We start from the raw sequence: 24,531 nt of genomic DNA on the forward strand, positions 1-24,531 counted from the left end.
GAACTTTCACAAAATCTCTGTGGAGGATGAAACACAGCAGTTGAATACCAAACCGAGAACTACTATATACAAAGTGCACTAGAAAGGGTGCATGTTACAGGGGGAGTAGTCCTTAAATATAGGCAGCCAGGAGTTGTTTTTAACGCAGCCTCCGCGTTCAGCCTTGGCACACGAACGGCGCTTTTCTATTGGGCAAAGCATGAGCGCGCGAACGCTCACATCCCCCTCGTGGCCGTTCACGCGCTTTCTGATAACCAACGCTCATTTCAAATGTACTGTACAATAATACAGTATTTAAAAAAATAACGGTTATTTAACGGTCACATTTACACAGACTGAGCACTTTATTAGGAACACTTATCTGGTATGTACATTCATTAACGGGGGCAGTTGTAGTCCAGTGCTTAAGGTACTGGTCCAGTAACCAGAAGGTCGCTGGTTCAAGCCCCACCACTGCCAGGTTGCCACTGTTGGGCCCTTGAGCAAGGCCCTTAACCCTCAATTGCTTAGACTGTATACTGTCACAACTGTAAGTTGCTTTGGATTAAAGTGTCCACTTAATGTAAATTGATTGTTATCATTTGTGTGTATACATTTACTAACTGTAGCCCATCTGTTGCTCTGTACACTGTTACCTCTTTGTACCCAAACAGTTGAAAGGGACCCTCATAGGACCCTTATTGACCAAACTATGTTTGTGTGGTGGACCACTCTCAGCGCTGCAATGATACTAACGTGGTAATGACACGCTAGTGTATTGGTATTTACATTTTACGCTTTTATCCAAAGCGACTTACAGTTGTAACAGTATACAATCTAAGCAATTGAGCGTTAAGGGCCTTGCTCAAGGGCCCAACAGTGGCAAAATGGTAGTGGTGGGGCTTGAACCAGCAACCTTTTAATAATAATAATAATACTTTCAATTTATATAGCGCCTTTCAAGATACCCAAGGTCGCTTTACATCAAACAATAAACAGTTCAGTGAGGTACAAAAAGAGAGCATAGTTAATTGAAGAGATGGGTTTTTAACAGAGATTTAAATTGTGGAAGTGAAGAGACAGAGCGAAGAGAAGAAGGGAGAGCGTTCCACAGAGTGGGGGCAGCCACACTAAATGATCTGCCACCCAAGGTTGACAGCCTAAATCTAGGTGTGGCCAGCAGGCCAGCATCGGAGGACCTGAGTGAGCGACTGGGTATATAAGGTGTCAGCAGATGGGAGAGGTAGACCGGGGCAAGTCCATGAAGGGCTTTAAAAGTAAGGAGTAGTATTTTAAATTGGAGGCGTTTATGCACAGGGAGCCAATGCAATTGCTCAAAAACCGGGGTGATATGGTCGTGTTTTCGAGTGGATGTGAGGATCCTGGCCGCAGCATTTTGAATAAGCTGTAGAGGGCGTATCGACTTGTTAGGAAGACCATAGAGCAGTGAGTTGCAATAGTCCAGCCGAGAAGTAACAAAAGCATGGACCAAAAGCTCAGCTGTCTGAGGTGAAATCATGGGGCGAAGACGAGAAATGTTACGTAGATGGAAGTAAGCAGACTTTGTGATGGAGCGGATGTAGGGCTGAAAAGTTAGGAGAGGGTCGACTGTCACACCAAGGTTCCGTGCAGTAGCAGCAGGAAAAACAGAGGTGTTCCCAATGAGAAGAACAGGGCAAGAGAAAGAGGAAAGTGCAGCTTTCGAGCCAATATACAGAAGCTCAGTTTTATCGGTATTTAATTGAAGATAATTCTCCCGCAGCCATAGGATGAGATCTTGAAGACACCTGGAGAGGGCAGTAGGAGGAAAGGGATCAGAGGGCCTGAGGCTAAGGTAAATCTGTGTGTCGTCCGCGTAGCAGTGGAATTTTAACCCGTGATTTCGGAAAATTTCACCCAAGGGAGAGATGTATAGAATAAATAGCAGTGGTCCAAGGACCGAGCCCTGAGGCACACCCTGATGTATGTGTGCATTATTTGAGACATGGCACCCTAGCTGCACAAAATGTTGCCTGTCAGAGAGGTAGGATTTAAACCATGCAAGTGGCAGGCCAGAAAGACCAATATTGGACAGTCTGGACAGAAGAATAGTGTGGTTGATAGTATCAAATGCAGCAGTGAGGTCGAGAAGTAGAAGCATGGAGACCAACCCTTTGTCAGCGAACAAAAGGAGGTCATTTAAAACGCAAAGCAATGCAGTCTCTGTACTATGATATGGACGGAAACCAGATTGAAAATCTTCGAGCAGGTGATTAGAATTTAAGAAATCAAGCAGCTGGGATGCCACGACTCTTTCTGTAATCTTGGAAAGAAACGGAAGGTTTGAAATAGGTCTGAAGTTACTGAGATCAGTGATATCAAGATCAGGCTTCTTGATGATGGGAGTGACTGCAGCGAGTTTCCATGATGGAGGAACATAGCCAGATGAAAGTGATAAATTGACCATGTGACAGATAGGGGCAGCAAAAGCAGGCACAGAGGACTGAAGAAGGAAGGTAGGGATTGGGTCTAGACGGGCAGATGTGGTAGACTTTGACTTAGTGATGATTTGTGAAACTTCAGCGAGATCAACTGGTAGGAAGGAAGAGAAAAGTTCAGAACCAGACACCAGCGAAAGATGGGATGGGGCATATGCAGGTGCACCCTGAAGCCCCCTATAGATATTTGACACCTTGTCACTAAAAAAGTTAAGGAAGGCCTCACACAAACCAGGGGAGGGGACAACTGGGTCACTGGGGGGGCATACTAGTTTTTTGACTGTGGTGAACAGCCGCTTAGGATTTTGACCAGCTTTTTTAAACACCTCGGTGTAGTACAAACAGCGAGCTTTATTTAGGGCCGCTTTATAATCGGCCACGTGGTCCGTAAATGCCAAAAAATGAACCGAGAGGCCAGATTTCTTATAACGCCGCTCTAGGCGCCGACCCAACGTTTTGAGGGCACGAAGCTCGCCGTTGAACCAGGGTGCAGAGTGAGAGGAAGGCACAAACCGGGACTTAATCGGTGCCAGGGTGTCAAAAATCCTTGCCAGTGTTGTGTTGTATGATAGTGTAGCCTCATCGAGAGAGTGAAGTAAACAGATGTCATTGAAATGAGACACACTAAGCAGAGTAGACAGGGAAGAGGGGTCAGCAGCAGAGAGATTTCGGTATGAACGTAGCAGTTTGGGCTGGGACTTGGGAACAGGTAAGGAGGCACAGAAGGAAATAAAGAGGTGATCAGATAGGCCGGTAGAGTGCCCAGAGAATTTACTGACAATCCCATTATTAGAACAGATGACATCTAGAATATGACCATGTTTGTGAGTTGGAAAATCAACATATTGAATTAAGTCAAAGCAATGTAACAGAGAAAGAAAATCAGATGCAACAACAGACCCAGTGTCAAGGGGAATATTGAGATCCCCGAGAACTTTTGATTACCAGTCCAGTACCTTAAGCACTAGGCTACAACTGCCCTAATGGGTATAAGTGTAGCAGGTTCAGCAGTGTTGTTGGGATTTTAAACACTTTAAACTTACTGACTACTTAATTAGTACTCTATTAGCACTGGTTGTAGGTAGGTGTACAGTTAAAGACTAACGTTTTTTCCCATGAGTAACGTGTGTTAATCTTTCTCTAGTGTTTTATCAGTTGACGCTTTCTAATCGCAAGATGCTTTTGGCTGGAGCGCTATTCTTCTTCTGACATGTTTTATAATCCCACCAACACTGCTGGACATGATACAGTCATACCACAACAACTGTATAAACACAAATACACAAAGTTTATCTGTATGGTAGGTGTAGCTTATAATATAATCAAGAAGTGTACATACCAAACAAATGTTCCTAATAAAGTGCTACGCGAGTTTATGAAATAAATCTTTTCCACACACATTATATATAATATACTCATTATATTTAGGGGGTCACCACAGAGGATCATTCTGGTCTGCATACCAGAGGTGGCAGTTTCTACACCTGATGCCCTTCCTGACACCACCCTTCTTATTTTAACTGGGCTTGGGACCAGCGCTGAGAGCACACTGAAAAGTGCACCTCCCAACAGCTAGGCTGTTTCAGCCACCTCCTTTTGACTGAGATTCGAACCCCAGATCCCCAAATCTCAACATTTCAACAGTAGTGGGCTAGCACTCAACTGCTGGGTCACTTGAGTACCAAAAAGTCCAGCAAGAATGATCAGGCAATCTGCATGTTTTTGGGAGCTGGGAGAGACCGCAGTACCTACAAGTAATCCAGAGACACAGGAAGTATATGCCAAACTCCTCATTGACAGTGACCAGAGATAAAGATTGAACCCATTGTCCCCAAAACCATGGTGCACTGCAGCACCCATTCTACCAGTGGCGTCATCGTGTTGCCCTAATATGATCAGATGTTGCTGTGTGGATGCAAACATGAAAATATCACGTTGAACTTCTCAGTTTGTACAGCAGTGGTCTACACCTGCTGACTGACCACCGTTATTCTCTTGGTGTAGCTCCTTTTCTTCAGTTCCCAGTTCTTGTGTCTCACTAGACCGTAAAGCACTTGCGCCAGGCTGTGTGGTGAACGCGGCCAGCACTAATGACACATCCAGCTGTGGTTACACTCAGAGTTGTGGCTCCTGAGAGGTTCTGGCCCATCGGTCGGTACTCTGCGGTCGTGGATATAACACCACAGACATTTCACAGATGGAACCCAGCCAGGTCTGCATGACCAGAGCTTTCGATGGTTCCTTATTGAGGAGAAATCTGAAGGAGCATCTAATACAACAAACAATCCAGTATCTGTTCACCAAACACGTTTCAGGAAGATCACAAGCAGAAAAGCTTCATTTACATTTCCAGCATACGCTTTTATCCAAAGTGACTTACAGTCTCAGCAATTGAGGATTAAAGGCCTTGCTCAAGGGCCCAACAGTTGCAACCTGGCAGTGGTGGGGTTTGAACCTGCGATCTTCTGCTTACTAGTCCAGTACCTTAACCGCTAGGCTACAACTCAGATATATAGACTAAACGATACAGATATATAGATACAGTATAATGCTGCAATGATCATAAATTATGATGCAAAAATGACTTCTTTTGAATGGTTTTATGAGAATAAATTAATTACTTTTAGTAGAGTTACAAGAACCAGCTAAATCTACAATATTTATTAACTCTGTATTAATTCTGTTAATACTGTTTATACTGGTGGTCATCATTTATTCAAAGGTTGAGGAAACCCATTCTACAGTATATTAATAAGAACCTACAATTTTTAAAGATATTTCATGACATGAAATACATGAAAACACAATTCTGAAGATCCACAGCGTTACCTTGTGCAGACTATGGAAGTAATGCTAGTATACACGGCTACTTATGGTTTACTCCAATATCTTCCCTGATTGTCTCACAAAGCACAGGCGTCGAACCCCTGGTCTGAGCTCCTAGGCCCACGATGGTGTGTGCATTCGCCGTCAGCGCGTGCCGCTTCACTGACAGGTAGGTTGAAGTTCAGCGCTCGGGGCCACGTAACCAAACAACTGTCATGAAGACAAATACAAATATAACACAGCTAGTTTCGTTTAGAACTCTGCTGTCAATTTCAAAACACAAACGACAACAATAAAGCCCTTGATTCCGTTTCTCCTCGCCCTTTCCGTAGTTGGCGGCTGCGATGGAATGGCATCCTGATGTTTGGATCGTGTTAAGAGCGCAGAAACGCCTCTGGTCATTTCAGTTGCGGGCTAATTATCTCCGTCATGTCGTCATGCTTCTGTCGACACAGGCGGCATAGCGTTCAGAAATGACAGCCTTTGTGGTAAATGCAAAAAGAAAATCCTGTCTAGTTAGTGGTGATTCTACGGCTCACAGGGTTGAAGGGTTGAGCATAAAGAATCTGCTCTGACAGGATTGTTGAATAGTCTACAAATGGTTGACAAATTAAAGGAAAAGCTAGGAATATTGTACAGAAATGCAAGAATCACACACTCCCAGACTGTGTGGCCTGTACTATTCATCAAGGCCCCGTTGTGCCCCTCAGGCTGTTCCCCTCTATTCTGTGTGTTACCTAGTACAAGTAGTTTAGAAAGTATAGCTGCCATATCCATGTATTGGCTGGAAATGTAGATTCTTATGCAGATTTACATTCTACATAAGAAAGTTTGTGGACACCCAATCATAATAATATTTTACATTCAATTTCCAAATCGTGGGCAATATTGGATTCCGCAATGTGTGTTTGTTTATTTATTAAAGCAATAAGCCACGAGAGGCCGTGCATTACTGTGATTTTAGCACGGGGATGACGTTTTTGGCATCCGTTTTATAATAGGATTTTAACGTCATGTTATAAAACGGATAGTTCCGGTCCTAAAATCTGATTGGCTGAGCCGCGTTCGAAGCCGTTATAAAATCCCCGATAAACGCACACCTATGACCACCTCACATCATTCCATATTAATACGCCACTGAATAGAAAAAGTTAATGTTATTTTCGCCCTCATGTTGCCTAGCAACACTGTTAATCGAACTATTTTGCGTCGCGGAAGAACGCTTTATTGTAAGTTTATACACAATAAATACATTTATGAATTAAACATTGTTGTATTTATTATATTTTATGTTGACCGCCGTTTTATAAAAGCAATAAGCCACTCGAGACCGTACGTTACTGTTATGATTTTAGCACGGGGAAAGAAGTTTTAGGCACTCACAGTAATGCACGGCCTCTCGTGGCTTATTGCTTTATTTTACACTTTGGTTACATTCATGACAGGAACGGTAGTTACTCATTACACAAGATTCATCACATTCAACACAGTCGTGGACAATTTAGTATCTCCAATTCACCTCATTTGCACGTCTTTGGACTGTGGGAGGAAAAGGGAGCACCCGGAGGAAACCAACCCGGACACAGGGAGAACATGCAAACTCCACGCTGGGGATCGATCCGAGGACCTTCTTGCTGTGAGGCGACAGTGTTACCCACCTAGCCCCTTAGTCGCCCCATTACGCAACGCAAAATCGAACTATATATATATATATATATATATATATATCACAAAATAATGATGTAATGGAGGGATTTTGAGGTGGTACTGGTTTGTCATGCACTTATAAGAGATGAATGTGTAGTAAATATCTATACTGTATCCAGTGTCTAAATCTTATTATATGCATTAAAATCTGTGCAGACTGGCGCCATCTAGCTGTGATGAAGCTGCATGCTCAAATAATAATTTTTATCACCCTCAATTTAATAAAGGTTTTAAATATATAAACATATAAAAGACAAACACTGTAGTTACAATAAAAAGTGTACAAGTCACATTTACCACAGCAGGTGTAGAAACGATGACTACGATGCGAGTGGAATGAGCAGCTATTGTACATCAGCAACAGATTGATTCAAGCAATGAATAAACTAAAATCAAGACAAACCGCACAGACAGAAAACTTAGTCAAGGAGGAAGAGGAGTGAATTTCCTGCCCTGTTAAGTCAATGAAAAGCACCTTTTCTTAAAAAAAAAAAACAGCTTATAAAGTGCTCGTCGAAGAAATAACGCCGATTATAATCAACAACGTAAATAATCATGAAGAACGACGACTCCACGCTGCAGCTCTCATAAAGAATTCACCAGCTTCTCTCTCTCCTTGATCTGATGAAGCACAGCTTTGTCCATGGCATCCAGAAAACTCTCCAGGGTCAGAACGCAGCTCTAAGGACGAGCAGAGAATCGGAGTCAATTCAGTGAGTCGAGACACTCGGATATAAAACCATGAGCACTGATTGTGAGGCCAGATACCTTTGCGTAAAGTGCATGAGCCAGAAAGGGAATTTTCCTCAAAGTGCGCCCGCTAAGGCCGACACTCTTCCTGTTTAAAGAGAGAGAAAAAAATCCAAAATAAATTACATCTTATAGCATGATCTATAAGCTTTGTCAGAAAGAGATGTGAATATGTTCAGCATTGTGTTTCTGGATCTTTCTCCAACCCAGTATTAATAGCAAATTTGTATTAGTAGTGTTTTGTCTTGTAAACATTGGCTCTAGCAGTGCTATCTCTTATTTAATAAAAATAATTAATAAAAACCTTTGATGAAAGACAGATAAAAGAAAAAAAAAATCCATAAATATAAATTAAAATAAGATGAATTACAAGTTAAAGACAAAGGTATTAGGACACCCCTTGTATTTACTGAATTTTTGTGTTTCAGCCACAGAAGTTGCTAAATCAGTTATATAAAGGAAATTATATGTTTCCAACTTAGCAGCAACAGTTTAGGGAAGGCCCATCCTTGTTCCAGCATAACTGTGACCCTGTGCACAAAGCAAGCTCTATAGAGATATGAGGGAAAGCTTGGTTTAAAGAAACTCCAGTGGCCTGCACTGGGCCCTAACCTCAGCCCCACGGACATCACTGTCCCGTGATACAAATGCGGCCTTCTTTTAAACGAATGGGCACAAATTCCCATACACAGATGTACTTCAAAGTCTGGTGAGAAGCCTTCTAAAAAGAGCGGCTGTTGTTATAGCTGAAACGATCACATATAGCTCACTGTTTTAATACCGTGTGTTTTTGAAATTGTATGAGCGACAAGCTCATGGCCAGGTGTCCAAATACTTTTGGCCATATAGTGTTATTGTCAAATCTTACGTGGCGATTCTCTGCAGATGCAGGCTGAGCTCGGTCACTTCGCTCTTCATGTAGCCCAACGTGTGAAGCTCCTCCAGCTTCAGTAGCTGCTGCCTGGGGTAAATGATCTGACGCTGCACGACAAGAATCACACAGATACGTGCAGTCACTCCAGTCCTGACTTTCATCCAGACCTTTACTTATAGATTGAAATAGATCAGGATTATTAAAGACACACCTTCATGAGCTCCTCCAGACAGGACAGGTAGATGTTGAAGACGGCGTGTGCGCTCGGTGGCCCGATATACTGCTTTATATCCGCTCTGTCCACAAAGGCCAAGTCTATCTTCTCTGTTACGTTGGAGGTCGTGAGAATCACCACGTTCGGATGTCTGTTCCCCCCTCCCCAAACAACAACGTCGAATTACTGATTTCAGACGACGCTTGCTAATAATATTAGGACACTGCACAACCTCACTGTAGTCTAATTAAAGTAATATGCATGAAAAAAGAGTTTATTCCAAACACACACACACAGCAGGACTGATGTATTATTTTGTGAATTTTTCCATGAGGTTTTTCCAATTTAGTCATGCCCAATTCCCAATTGCAATACCTGGTGGTCCCACAGACTAGCACACGCCTCCTTTGGGACATGTAAATCCACCGACTGCTTTTTTATGTACCAGCCAGTGGCAGATTCATATAGAGCTTAAACATATACATTTCCAGTTCCAGTCAGCAGGAGTCGCTGTTGTAGTGACAAGCAGGTGCGATATTTGATAAATAAATTATTCCGACAAACTCTCACCCCAACACGACCCCTAATTCTCACCGTTTGATCTGGTCCAGCTGTGTGAGGACCGAGTTGACCACTCTGATGGCGTCGGACGGTTCGGTCCCAGCCTGAGAGGCATTTCTCGCTGCCGTCAGGCTCTCTACCTGCACCGTCAACCACAACAAACAAGTGTTTGCACCTGTAGGGCTGGAATTCTCAGTACGATGGGGAAAAACTGCATCAATTACATCGCTGAAACACTACTTACCTCGTCGATAAGAACCAAAACGAGCGCTTCTTTCTCATCTATCAGCTCCTGAATCTTCTGGAACATCTTGGTGACCAGTTTTCCGCTCTATAAAAACCGAACATAGAGAGGAATGCAGGTAACAAGAATCGAGCAGAGTAACGCTTCCTTTAAATCTCCAGTTATTGTTGGAAATATTCGGGTACAATTAGTTTTGGCCGCCCCAGATAAGCCATACCTCCGAAAACCATTTGGAGAACAGACTGTGACTGTTGATTTCCACAAACTGCCCATAAGAGTATCTGTAGAAAAGAGAAAACATCCATATAGGAAAACGATGCAGCAAAACTCATGACGGAATGGTAGAAGCTCCTGCTAGAACTCATCACCTTCCGGACAGTCTGATGGAGAGTTTCTGAGCCAGCGCTTTACACAGCGACGTCTTTCCCGTGCCCGGAGGTCCTGCAAGATTAAAGAAACGATTTCAGCCACATCACACAACTGGATGCCTTTAGTGTCATTAAATCCTGAACACACACGTATAAGGGGCATTTATGTCATGGTATTCTTGGGATTTCAATTGTTGGGATTTCAGCTGTGCTTTGTATATGACTGAATAATTGGAACACAGAAATCTGCCGAGTCAAAAATATAAATACATAAACAGCAACTCAGGTGTGTCATTTAATTGTGGCATAGCCTGTTAGTTTCTTGTTAGCAAATGATGACTGACTATATCTGGTGCTCATATAAACAGGGCTAGTCTGACTACACCTGAAAAAGAACACAGAACCAGATTCTTTTGCCAAAATATGGAAGAAAACCCAAATACTGAGAGCCTATAATCAGAGAAAGAAGCCTGCAGGTTTTGACTTTTAGTCCAGGTGCAAATTTGAAGCAGTGGCTCAAAGCCTCCATGGTAATGCACTGCTGTTCCATGTTTATGTACTCAAGCAAACTAGCCCTAATTATATTGGCACTGAAAAATGTCCCAGACCGAAATCAGTGATGATCACTTTTGAGGATTTAGAAGGCCTGACGCTTTAAATGACCATAAAGACTACATCAAGGCCTTACAGGTGTATTTGTTAATAGACCAGTCTGTCATAGAGTATTCTCTGCGCTCTCCTGCTTATCCATCCTAACATTATTATAATGTGACACTCTGATATACATTTTGTAACTGGTTGTACGATTTATTCAGCCTCACCATGAAGCAACACGACACGATTCCAGGCCACCAGATTGCTGTCGACGTTTTTGTCAGAAAAGAAAATCGCTGTCGAAACGTAATCCAAGAGCTGGAGGGGGGGAACAGTGAAAGAAAACACAACATTACACTGGGCAGTGCTGTAATTTTGTAAGAGTATTCGGTGTCCAAAAAAACCAAAACAAAGGTCTTACTTGTGTCTTGATTCCTTCGTCATAAATCAGACTGTCCCAGATACCATGAAACTCAGCTGTACATTAGAAAAACAACAAGTTAATAAACATATTTACCTTCACAAGTGGCAATTATCAGATAGAAAAATGACTAAAGCGTGAATAATATACTGATTGGCCAATAAAGAAAAAGAATATAAAGTACCACAGACATTTTATTTAATATTATAAATGTATGGGCATAGGTTTTCTTATTTCCCCCCATATATCTCCCAATTTAGTCATTTTTAATTCCCCACTGTGAATCTACGGTACTGCCGCTTGCACAAACACTGATCTGAACAAGGTGAGACGGATCACCACACTGCCGCTTCTTATCACCTGCCAGAGTGCCGTATCGCATACGGAGAGCCATGCTAAGCTCCATGTGATCGCTAGAATTAAGGGAGGGAGGGAGGGGGGTTCAGATAGTACATCATCGCACAGCATAATTTTTTGCTACCCATCATCTTTAATTGCAATACAATTGCACTCACTTGTTGATTAACTGGTTGATTTATTTATTGGTGGTATCATTGTCTCCGGTCTGTAAGGAATTTTACATGTTCTCCCAGTGTCCTCATGGGTTTCCAGAAGGTGGATTGTCTGCTCTAAATTGTTGCCAGGTGAAAGTGAGTGACTGTCATGTGTGTTATCCTGTATATCATGTATTCCTATATCGTGTTTCCAGGTGGTAATGGATGCACCACAGCCCTGACCAGCATAAAATGTTTAGTGAAACTGAATATATGAACCAATGATTCCTATTGGTGTAATGCTCTCAGACGAAAAACAGCACAGACAGACCTGCTGGTAAGAGCCAGTGATTGGCTGCCGAGAGTTCCTCCTCTTCCTCCAGATTGAGCGTACTGGGTCCATCGTCATTCAGGGAGAAGATGTGAACACACAGATTGTTGATCTTCAAATCGAGCGGCTGTAGAACAAACGGAGCTGCTATTACGATAACAAAGATTTCTAAATAAAAAATACCAGTAAATCTGCAGATGTGGTGCCAATACTGGTTTTAAAGACTATTTGTAATATAACATGAAATGTTATATTTACTAGAGATGGACCGATCGGGTTTTTTGGCACCGATTCCGATCTCCTTTCAGGGACATCGGCCGATAGCCGATTCCGATCGGGGGGGGGGGGGGGGGATTAGCAGTAAATAAACTTAAAAAGAGCCTCACAGTGAAGATAAACCGGAGCAGCACGCGTGTGTGTGTTTGTGCCTTTAGAAGACACGGTTTGTTCACAGTATCACTATAAGTGATTCATTGATTCATGAGTTGATTCGTTTTTATGTGAAGCGTAAGTTTCTCTTCTCAGTTATCTCTCCGTGTTTACTGTTATTAATTAAATGTCGTGGTTTTAAATAAACACCAGCTACTACAGAACATTCTGTGCGACTCTCTTACATTAAAAATCTTCATTAAACTGCTATTAGCACAGATCTGTAACCGAGTCAGACTCGTTCCGTCTAAGGAGCTAAAAGTTTTCTAAAAGTTCAGCAGATGAATTTGGTAATGAATAAACTTTTGCCTCTGATTGGCTCTGTAACGTTTTCTGTTCTCATCTACATCACAAGTAAGAACCGCTTACGATTTACCAAAGTGAACCAGGAGTTTATATAACGTGCTGATAGAATCCACTCAGATGTGACCGGGTTGAATTATCTTTTTAAAGTAAATATTACAATCAGCAAAATTACATCGTAAGAGCTTTCACGATGGTTTCTGTACGATGGTTGATGAATGGTGATGTGATGGTTGGTGCTTCGTAGCTCAAAGTCTGGATCGATCCACTGAGCTGTTAACTTAACGTGATCTTTATATATCACGCGATCGGATCGGCTACTTTTAGGAAACATCGCCGATAGCATATTTTGATTAAAAATCGGCCGATACCGATTCGTAGCCGATCGATCGTCCCATCTCTAATATTTACCGCCTGTGTATTAACGTCCACCACAGCAACCGACTCGACGTTTTTAGTCAGGAAGTCGTCATCGAACTCCATCCACTTGTAAGAACCCATTACGAGGCTGTGCCGGTCCAGCAGAGCCAGTACGTGCGTCCTCACTTCAGCTCTTCTTGCTGTGCTGCAGGTATGGAATTAATGTTGGTTACAGTGACTTCTAGTCAATAATCTTAACCATGTAAAAATAGTACAAAACTAAAATACAATCCCTTCACAATTACTGACACCCCTGGTATAGAGGAGTAGAAGGGTTATAAAAAAATTCACCTTTTGGTAAAATTTGCTTAATCCTATACCAAATACGACATTTAATTAAGCAAAATCACCCTACGCATTGGTTAAAAGACATTATTTGTACCTTTGAGATTTGACGTGAACCTCGATATGAATTTGGACTGGATCTGTGACGCCGTTTTCACATGGCTGCTGCTGCTGATGCCGAGCCACATCCATTTTCTCCTCATCCATCCTTAATATAAAGAATACAATAATGACTTTGGTAATATGCTTGGCAGAACATCGTTTAAAAATCTATCTGCAAAAGTCAACCAGGCCTCGGTCCGACCTGTTATTTGGATTACCACTGCATTTGAAGGTAAGAGTAGTTAGTTTAGCTGTTTTGTCCAAAGTTTTCCTAAACAATTTGGAGTAATTCTGGATAACCAGGTATCATCAGCTCAAGTCAAGGTTCTAATTCATTCTCATGTTGTGTCTCAGTCAAGACCATTACAACTCCCCCCTGGAAGGTCCCTGATGTCCAGCACCAGAGCGACTAATTTAAAATACAGCCATACGTCCGGTTATAAATTTACCTGAGCAGTGCAATATCACCTTACTGATGCACTTTCTCCACAGACCTTCCATAGATTCCAGCATCAGATTAAAAACAATCATCAGATCAAAAATGAACATAGACTCAAAACTGACCAACAAAAATAATAGATCAGTTACATGCTTCTATTTGTGTCCCTGTCTTGTATAACATTTAATGACACTTTACATTCTTTACATCCCACTTTACTTCACAACTTTACATCCTAGAAACTAATGTGCAATTTATAGAAGTTCTTAAAACCACACGTGTATTTTTGTATCTAGATGTGTATATGTTTATTTTGTAAATACATGTATATATGTATACATATATATATATATATATATATATATATATATATATATATATATATATATATATACAGTATATATGTGCAATGACAATAAAGGCATTCTATTCTATTCATTAGCTTATAATCTAAACCATGAATAATATCAGGATAGGGTTAATAATAAGTAAATGATCCCGTAAGTGACCTTATTGCTTTCACATATTTTAACATCAAATACAGATGTCAAACATCATATATTAATACCATAATGCATAATTAAGTAACAATTAAATCCATTTACATAAGTATGTTCGTAATTTACTCAGCAATGGCTGAACAATATACATTAAACTGGGTTTTGGAAACTTAAAGTAAGTCGAAGGCTGTATCCCAAACCGTGTACTAAGCTACTTAAGAGTGCGCATGAAATGTACAGTGTCGATAGCCTTCAAGCACACTACTTAGTACAAAAGTGTGCGATTTGGGACGCAAGCAAGCAACTTAATTTTTTTCTGTTTTTAGTTCGTTAGCTATTTAAACAGAAGCTGATACTCAGAAATATGCTTGATAACATGAAATATTCGCGTCATATTAAAAAAACAATCGACGTACAGAGATATAAATGTTATGTTTAATAAAAACGTACCTCTCACACAGACAGCTTAAACTGCACTCCACTGAGACCGTAACTCCCGCGCAAACTCTGACCCGGATGTGCACGCGACGCTCCGCCCTTGTTATTATCAGCGGCCGTTGTTGTTGTTGCTGCTGCTAGCTGACTGTTTAGAAAAGGATCTTATTTTTTAACGCCTAGACTAAGTTCTATAAAAAACACACCATGGGAAAGAAGCACAAGAAATACAAGCCCGAGTGGAGGACAGTAGACGGTGGTAAGTGGAGCAAACGCATTTAAATGCTTGTGTTGGCGAACTAGCTTTATTCTTTGGAGACGACTGGGGCGAGATTTCAACAGCGCATGCGCAGATCTTCACTCTACTATATTATTTCATTCAATTTAATGTGCAGACTGGTGTTTATATACCACTTAACCAGCTGTACAAGCTCAGGTGGACAAAACCAACGCTCGAATTGAGCTGGAAGATTGCTGGAACTGTTCTTTTTTCGGGAAATGAAGGATTGGATCACATGGAACAGTGGTCTTCATCTAAGGTCGAGAATAACTGTCATCTGATGCTTTAAAAATGTGTCTGGATGTTAGATGTGATTCGGGAACCCATAAACGTCTAAAAACCAGTGTTATTAAGAGCTGTCACTGTCCACAGTCAAGCAAGTCGTGCAAAAGAGGCGTCAGAAGCAGTGACTAGGTTCTTGCAAGGCAGCTTTCCAGCCTATGGCAGTGTAAAGCAGGCTTGACTTTGGACAGTGTTACTTGTGTTCCAGCAGCTTCTTATTTACATCAGGATTGACAGACAAATTTCCACCCAGCATGAGGTGACAATTTGAGGTTCACCTTAACATCCTCGGGTTATATGGGCACAGAGACGTCACCAGTTGTCAGTTTTCTTGTTTTCACAAAACCATTTACACCAGGGTTTTATTGTCACTGGGGCGGCACTGCAGTGTTCGATTCCCAGGTGAAGTGGTCCGGGTCCTTTGTGTGGAGTTTGCATGTTCTCCCAGTGTCTGTGTGGGTTTCCTCTGGGAGCTCCGGTTTCCTCCCACAGTACAAAAACATGCAGGTGAGGTGAACTAGAGATTGTCCCTGACTGTGTTTGACATTAAGACTTGAACTGATGAATCTTGTGTACGCAGTAACTACCTGTCCTGTCATGTATGTAACCACAGTGTGTAAAACATGACGTTAAAATCCTCATAATTTTATATAGCCGATCTAACCTGTGCTGTGATCCAATCCTGTATTTTAGATTATGAGGACCAGCCCTTGGATAAGCCACTGAAGCTGGTGCTGAAGGTCGGAGGAAGCGAGGTCACAGAACTCTCTGGCTCGGGACACGATTCGAGTTATTATGACGACCGTTCGGATCATGAACGGGAGCGCCACAAGGAAAAGAAAAAGAAAAAGAAGAAGAAATCCGAGAAGGAGAAGGACAAGCACTTGGGCGATGAGGAAAGGAGACGGAGAAAGGTTGGTAATGGAGGATTCAAGTTGTTGGTTAGATTTAAGTGTCAAATAAACAGTGGGTGGAAACTAGAAGACACAGGACAGTACAAACATCTGTACACAGACCAGCAGGAGCTTCCTCTGCATGAAATAAATGGTACAGACAGACTCGCTGTTAACGTTGGATGTCACTTTATATCCTCTGGCATCAATGAGTCTTGGCTGTCAAACACCCAGTGTGAATCAGAGTGAGTGTAATCTCTGCCCTTGCACAGGTGGACACTGAAATTTTATGCCTCTTATTTATTGCACACTTTTTTAGGAGGAGAAGAAAAAGAAACGCGAAAGAGAGCAACAAGAAAATGCCACTAACCCCCCAGTAGAGCCGATTACTCTTCCCAAACCGGTCGAGGTAAAGTCATAACCAGTCCCTGCTCCTGCTTATAATAAGGCTTGAAGATCCTTAAGTATGATGCATGTGATGCTCTCCCGCAGGTAGTGGTGGAGGAGAAAAAGAGGAAGAGGGAGAAGATAGAGGCAGATCCTGATGACCTGCACCTCAGCATGAAGGTGGATTCGGACACGCAGGCAGACCGGCCCGTCCGAGCCTGCCGCACTCAGCAAGGTAGACAGACCTTTAATAAATGTCACCTTACACTGATTAGCCATTCTGTACTGATTGTGAAACATAACGACTATAGCTGTACGCCTTTAAATGACCTAAATTGTAACATATGTCTTGTTTTGGTTCCAGAAAATGAAAGCACGCCACGCCAGCAGCTCCTTGAGCACTTCTTACGTCTGCTCCAGAGGTCTGAACACACACTTCTACAACTCGATGTGCTCGATGTGCTCGATGTGTTTGCTTGATGTGGCACATTTGGTTTGCAAATTAGCATGTGTGCAGATGAAATAAACAACACAATATAAAGCCTGTAAACGAGAAGCCTAGCTTATGAGGTGACTTTTTGTGGTTGCTAATTTGTCTTGTGAAAGGACTCCTATAATAGTTTATTATATTACACATCACTTATCTTTATTCTACTTAGCTACACAGTTTTGTACAGTAATACTTTCTTTCTTTAATAATTTAATATACTTGATTTTATCTATCTATCTATCTATCTATCTATCTATCTATCTATCTATCTATCTATTATCTATCTATCTATCTATCTATCTATCTATTATCTATCTATCTATCTATCTATCTATCTATCTATCTATTATCTATCTATCTATCTATCTATCTATCTATCTATCTATCTATCTATTATCTATCTATCTATCTATCTATTATCTATCTATCTATCTATCTATCTATCTATCTATCTATCTCCATATGCCTGTCTGTTTTGTCTATCTATATTATCTGTCTGTCTGTATGTCTATCAAAATTATCTATCTGTCTATCAACATTATCTATATATCTGTCTGTCTATCTATTTGTCTGTCTCTAAATTATCTATCCATCCATCCATCTACACAATCTGTCTGTGTATCTATCTAAATTATGTCTGTCTATCTGTCTATCAAAATTATCTATCTGTCTGTCTATTTATATGGTCTGTCTTGTCTATGTATCTAAATTATTTATCTGTCTGTCTATCTATCTATCTATCTATCTATCTATCTATCTATCTATCTATCTATCTATCTATCTGAATTATCTGTGTCTGTCTTTCTATTTATCTGTCTGTCTCAAAATGATCTATCTGTCTGTCTATCAAATTTTTTTATTTATCCATCCATCCATCTATATAATCTGTCTATCTATCTGTCTGTCTGTCAAAATTATTTATCTGTCTGTCTATTTATATGATCTGTCTGTCTGTCTATGTATCTAAATTATCTATCCATCCATCTATATAATCTGTCTATCTATCTGTCTGTCTATGTATCTAAATAATATATATTCATGTTAATGGGGCCTGACATGTCCCTGTTTGTTTCCTTCCAACAGTGTAAAAAAAATCACGCTGTTGTAGTTTTAATCCAGTGCTTACGCTTTTGCATTTGTCCTCTTAGGAAAGACGCCCACGGCTTCTTCGCCTTTCCGGTGACAGACGCCATCGCACCAGGTTACTCCATGATCATTAAACATCCCATGGACTTCAGCACCATGAAGGAGAAGATCGATATGAACGAATACAAAACAGTCACAGAATTTAAGGTATTCATGTTAATCTTATACCTCATTAGCACGAGATCGCTTACCAGACTGACTCAGTCAGGAACTCACGGATTGTGTCTCTCCGACGTTCAGGCCGACTTCAAGCTGATGTGTGACAACGCCATGGTGTACAACCGGCCCGAGACGGTCTACTACAAAGCTGCCAAGAAACTCCTGCACACCGGCTTCAAAATGATGAGCAAAGTAACTCAACATGCAGTTATCATTCTGTTTAAATTAGTACATTCATCATCATTCCTTATAACCACCTTCTGCACTTTTAAACCACCTGATCTCTACTGTTTTCTTCCATCCTCAGTTCCTCTAATGTTCATGTCATGACTTTACTTTTGCTTTGTCATTTTGCTCTCATCCCACACTGCTATTATTATTACTCCTATATTATTTTGATCCTGTGACGGAGCCCTTCCATTCAGAGCCATCCGCTTTTAAGTTCGCCCCCCCATGGTCACGGCCCCCCCGTACGGCCTCGCGATGGAGGAGTAAACGCGGTGCTGCGCGGCTCTGTGTCTGCTCTGTTCCCAGGAGCGGCTTCAAGCTCTGAAGCGCAGCATGTCTTTCATGCACGACATGGATTTCTCTCAGCAGGCCGCCATTCTGGGCGACGAGGACGTGGTCGGAGAGGACCCTGTTCCCGAGGCCGTCCCCTTCCACGCAGAGTCCACCAAAAAATCCAAAAAGCAGCCCGTCAAGGAGCCCATTATTAGGTAAAACCAAGCACCAGGCGAGTCCTTGTGAAGAGCTCTTGTGTTTGTGTAGTTACACTTTTTAGACAGTTGGCCAAAAGTATGTGGACACTAATCAAATGAAAGAATTCTGATTTTTTTTTGCCACACCTGTTGCTAAAAGGTATTAAAAAATAAACCATGTAAAATACTGTAATTGTTAATGTAAATTATATAATAAAAAAGGATATGAAGTGCACAAAGCAAGGTCCATAAATATATGGTTTGGTGTAGCATGCACAGAACCCTGACCTTGGAACATGGATTGCAGGACGGGCCTTCTGTTCAACTTTTTTGACAGAATGGACACAGATTGTCATAGACGCACTCCAAAATGTTGCGAAAAGCTTTAACAGAGAATTGGAGGCTGTTGGAACTTATTGCTTCAAGGGGGTCCAACTCCATATGAAAGCACTTGGATTTTTAGCTAGTTGTCCAACCGGCTCATGTTCTGGTGTCCACTTACTTTCGGCCGTACAGTGCATCTGGTTAAGGAGAATTTGTGCACTGTCGAGGGTAACAGCAGTTCTGTTTTAACCGTAGTGATCTGTACGAGCCGGAGGGGACCGCGTGCAGCCTGACGGACAGCACGGCCGAGGAACACGTCCTGGCGCTGGTGGAACATGCGGCAGACGAGGCACGGGATCGCATCAACCGCTCGATGCCAAACTCCAAGGTAAGAGATGCTTTATTAAGCATCACTAGATACCAACAGTGTGGTGTGATTACTGACGGACGTGTTTGTGTTTTAAATCAGATGGGATACATCAAAAAGGAAGGAGACGGATCTCTGATTTATACCGTCGTTAATCAGGACCCGGAGGCAGAAGGTATAAACCACCATAGACACAACACAACCCAGTTACCCTTCAAAAACTAAACAAGAAAGACTATGATTTGATTCTTTATATATATATATATAAAGACTGAATGATCTTGAAGTTATTCTGCAGATCAACCACCTAATACTGTCAAAACAGCACTTACTGCCCGACACATGGACTCCACAAGATCTCTGAAGTAGTCCTTTGATATCTGGTACCAGGATCTTACCAGCAGGTCTTTCAGTTTCTGTATTTTGCAAGGTTGACGTGCTACAGTGCATCCTGATGCATCTCTCTGATGGGTAAATGATCCTCTTTCATTAATCCAATGACCAGTTCCGATGCCCGTGTGGCCGTTACAGGCGTAGGTGTGTTTGATTGGCCTGTGACTTAGCAGCTCTATACACAGAAGGGTTCAGTGAGTCTTGGACGTCCAACAGCCTACCGGCTCTGACCACTGTGTGTGTGTGCTCATTACAACTTCTCTTGCACCTCACGTCTGGTCATGACGATTTGGTCCTTATCAAAGTCTCTCAGGTCTTTATGCTTAACAGATCTGCTGCATTCAACACCTGAACTACAAGGAAATATAGATGGATGGATGGAACTTCACATTCTGATGTTCATAAATATAGCGTGTATGACATTGTTCAAATCTTTCCACCCCTAAAACAGCTTCTCTAATTATTTTACAGAGGAAGAGACTCATCCTGTAGATTTAAGCTCTCTATCTAATAAACTATTACCTGGCCTGACGTCACTAGGATTCAAAGATGACCGTAGACTCAAAGGTAACGATCGCAGAGCTTTCCTCTTCCTACACACCTTACTCAGACCGTTCGGATTTTACTGATTTGATTTCATGTCTCCTCTCGTGTTCAGTGACGTTTTTGAGCAACGCGTACAACACCCAGACGTTACAGAACAACTCCATCTACCCAGACCTGATCCCCGAGGAGACCGACATGCTCTATTCGGCCTACGGGGACGAAACCGGAGTCCAGTGCGCTCTCAGGTCGGCGCTCAGATCTCAGAATTTCAGTGTGATTTATTTGTTATGCCATTTTAGATTAGGTTTGTCAATCTGTGTGTGTGTGTGTTGCCAGTCTGCAGGAGTTTGTGAAGGACTGTGGCAGTTTTACCAAGAGGCTTGTGGATGATCTGTTGGATAAAATGACAAACGGGGATCACTCGAAGGCTGTCTTCCAGATCAGAAAGGTACCGCGTTTCACAGAGAAGCAGCTCTGGTTGTGATAATTAAGCCAAATATGACTGTTATATAAAATATACTGTTCTGTGCAATCTATCTACATTGCTCCTTTAATTCAGTTCAGATGCTTTACCGTTTCAGAAACGAAACATGCCAGTGGACGAGGCCAGGGCTGGACTGTGTGATATGCAGGTAATACAGTCTGTCCTCACTATAGGAGTAAAAGTAAAAAGTACGCTATATGGTTACCTGAAAAGTATGTGGACACCTGACCATGAGCTTGTTTGACATCCCGTTCCAAAACCAAGAGCGTGTGTAGCACTGTCGCCTCACAGCAAGAAGCTCCTGGGTTCCATGCCCAGGTGGCGTGGTCCAGGTCTTTTCTGTATGAGTTTGCATGTTCTCCCTGTGTCTGTGTGGGTTTCCTTCAGGAAATAAAGTAGGGATGTCCCGATCCGATCTTTGAGATCAAGGCATTTTTTAACTGATCGTAATCCCGATCTTTTGTTTTACATCAGCATGTCCGCTGTGTGGAAATAGTTTAAGTTGGAAAGTGACACAGTGCAGTCCAACAAGTCCAGCAGTGAAGTGTAACGTCTGCAGTGTGAGCGTTTCACGAGGCGGTGGGAGCAGAGCTGCGTTCATTACTGTAGAATTTTACTATTTATATGGTGTGTGAGTCCAGGATCACTCCGGTTCACAAAACAACGTAGTGATGCACTCGTTTAATAAAGAAATAAATACACGCTATATTCACATATTGTCGGGAGCAGAACACTTTATTAACTTCTTCTGTTACGGTACCGAATAGCCGACATCTAGAGTCAAGCACGCTATTCCATGCACTATGGAAGCCCCAAAGGGTCAAAACACACTCACTTCGCATAGAAACGTCCATCAAACCATTGTCAAAATACAAGCATTTTAAAAACTGGCTTTCCTTCATAACAAAAGAGCCTGTCCATTTTATTTTGGTATTCAGGTTTTACTGTAATGCTTTTAAGTAACTTTTTTTCTTATATTCAAGTTAAACTGCTACGCAGATTTCTGTTCATTTTTAGTGCATCACTGCATTAAACAGATTTGTTTTCTTCGAATGTAAAGTTTAAAGTAAAACTGTAATTATCTCACTCATTTTGATTGATTTTGTAAAAATACAAAACATTAAGCCAATAGCTTTGATGCAGCATTTTTCCCTTCAGCACTGCAGAGCTATTCAGTTGTTAAACATGTACACTGGATTAATGTGAATAACTGTGATGTAGTTGAAGTGTGCACTGTGTGAACAGTATTATCCAGTTCTTATCTAGACAATAGATAAAAAATACAAGTATCGGTTTGAGACTCGGTATCGGATCGGGATCAAAATTAATAATCGTGATCGGTATCGGGAGCAAAAAAACGTGATCGGGACATCCCTAAAATAAAGTAATGAAGTTTCATCCAGCTTTTTAGGCCAGACTTTTACTTGATTTTCCCATTTATTTTAAAGGTGTTCTGTGAGGTTCAATCAGACAGAACCAAATAGTTGGGAGCGAATCATTTATTTTATACAACTGTTAGCAATGGGCCTGACTCAAACACCTAAACTCGATAATTTGACGGGATGTCTGCATACTTTTCACATATAGAGTCTGTCAAATTTGTCTACAGTCATGTATGATTGCTTTTTATGCCTTCATACTTTTATAAACCAGTGCCTTGGGATGGAAGAAATCTTCACTGTGTTGGCTGATGTTGCTTACTAACCGTGTTCAATCACTTTTTGGTCCCAGAGTGCAGACGGAGGCTCGGTTCTGGACTTCATGTCTCTGAAGAGTTTTCCAGACATGTCTCTGGACATGCTCAACCCTCTTGGTAAGGTTTCTGTTTCTCTTTCAGTGTTTAAGCCTTAATGATTAGCAAAAACGAACCCATAAACACGTTTTCTTGTGTTTTCTCATGTTCCTTAGCGGGCAAACCGGTAAAGAAGGAGCCGGAGCATGACGAGAGCCACCAGCATTTTGATGACACGGCCAAGCTGCTGCAGGAGTTTCAGGACGCAGCGGTGGACAGGGTCGGCTCCAGACCTTCCTCAATCCTCTCCTCTCTCTCCAACGCTTCTGAGAGGGACCAGCATCATTTAGGTAAGATTCTTACCCTCTAGAAATCCAGGCATGGTTTAAGGTCCTTATTGGAAGCTTTAAACTTTGTCGAAAAGGGCCTTCCCTAAACTGTTGCAGCAAAGTTGGGAGCATATAAGTTACCTAATCAACCACTTAAGAAAACCTTAACAACCAACAAGTGTACATTTGCACACATCAAATACATGCTTGCGCACACACACAATCACCGATCTGAGCAAAAGTATTCACACCCCCACCAAATACATACTTGAACACACAATATAATTTATTGTGCAATTTATAAACAATAATTTTGTTGATTTTTGGGAGCAGGAAGCCCTCACCTAGGTGTTGGAGACCAGTCGGAAATGGTTCACGACCCGTACGAGTTTCTTCAGTCTCCGGAGCCGGACTCTGCAGCCAACAGCTGATGTGTACCGTGTTTATGTGGTTGTGTGTAAATGATCTGATTCAGTGCTGTATGATTTTGTGCTCGTGTCTGTAAGCTTGTACAGATTAGCTGTGTACTGTGTTTTACAATAAATGCTCCTCCAGAGGCTTTTTGTATCCACCGGTTTTACTCGTTTCTTAAGTCTGTATGTTGTTGTTTTGATATTGGGTTTGATGGGAAGGTCGGTACGTTGGTACAGAAAAGGAGGTTGTAGAAAAGTAACTGCCAAAATAAAGGCAAGGGTTCCTGCACTGAGGAGAAGAGAGCGGGTCCGAGCACTAAAGATGAAAAGTACGCTTGCACGTTACTGCTGAGATCTGGGAATCCAGGGTTTGAATCTCAGCAGATAAGAACATAGATCAAGTCTGAAATAACACAAAACAAAGGAATGAAATAAAACAAATTAAAATTAAAATATCAGAAATGAAACGAACTCGGCTTTGATAATCACGACCAATAAAAACTACAAGTAGACTAAAATATCTGATGGCTCTTAGAAGAGCTGTAGGACTGCATACCAGTACAGAGATTTGGCTCCATCCGCTGAGCTATAAACTTAAACCAGAGCTAATTAACAAGGAACAAGAATCCATACAGGACAAAAATATACACACAGCTGCCTTAGATCGGATTCCTATCGTAAGATCGAAATGTCGTGAAATGATACGATGTAATACCAGGAGCGCATTACCCATAATAGAATAAATATCAAATTATTTTATCAGTACATTTATATTTAATAATGAAAAAGTACAAAACTACTGAAAGCTTAAAATAAAAAATAATAATAAGAATAATAGTAATAATAATAATAAGA

At 41.5% G+C, this 24,531-nt stretch overlaps 2 protein-coding genes across 5 annotated transcripts; one reads left to right on the top strand and one right to left on the bottom strand.

Moving 5' to 3' along the window:
• Positions 1-6,535: 6,535 nt before the first annotated feature.
• trip13 (thyroid hormone receptor interactor 13) lies at positions 6,536-14,811 on the bottom strand. The gene is made up of 14 exons (XM_062986010.1): positions 14,769-14,811; positions 13,375-13,485; positions 12,984-13,137; positions 11,841-11,967; positions 11,016-11,071; positions 10,822-10,912; positions 10,001-10,073; positions 9,850-9,913; positions 9,633-9,719; positions 9,422-9,528; positions 8,825-8,978; positions 8,608-8,720; positions 7,758-7,827; positions 6,536-7,670 (listed from the first exon to the last, which is right to left on the bottom strand). Exons 2-14 carry the CDS (start codon positions 13,482-13,484, stop codon positions 7,575-7,577), a joined length of 1,302 nt encoding a protein of 433 aa, XP_062842080.1. The 5' UTR covers position 13,485; positions 14,769-14,811; the 3' UTR covers positions 6,536-7,574.
• Positions 14,812-14,855: 44 nt separating this feature from the next.
• brd9 (bromodomain containing 9) lies at positions 14,856-23,834 on the top strand. 4 transcript variants are annotated; one of them, XM_062986008.1, is made up of 17 exons: positions 14,856-15,012; positions 16,009-16,229; positions 16,528-16,617; positions 16,701-16,830; positions 16,960-17,017; positions 18,234-18,378; positions 18,472-18,582; positions 18,985-19,106; positions 19,668-19,800; positions 19,882-19,954; positions 20,644-20,739; positions 20,831-20,963; positions 21,055-21,166; positions 21,300-21,350; positions 22,934-23,015; positions 23,111-23,284; positions 23,597-23,834. In XM_062986008.1, exons 1-17 carry the CDS (start codon positions 14,961-14,963, stop codon positions 23,692-23,694), a joined length of 1,881 nt encoding a protein of 626 aa, XP_062842078.1. In that variant the 5' UTR covers positions 14,856-14,960; the 3' UTR covers positions 23,695-23,834. The 4 variants fall into 4 exon arrangements, with proteins under 4 accessions (XP_062842078.1, XP_062842079.1, XP_062842076.1 ...); XM_062986009.1 differs by having other exon boundaries at positions 18,988-19,106; XM_062986006.1 differs by having other exon boundaries at positions 19,668-19,954.
• Positions 23,835-24,531: the final 697 nt, after the last annotated feature.

Source organism: Trichomycterus rosablanca, chromosome 23, assembly GCF_030014385.1.
Source record: "Trichomycterus rosablanca isolate fTriRos1 chromosome 23, fTriRos1.hap1, whole genome shotgun sequence".
Lineage (NCBI taxonomy): Eukaryota > Metazoa > Chordata > Actinopteri > Siluriformes > Trichomycteridae > Trichomycterus > Trichomycterus rosablanca.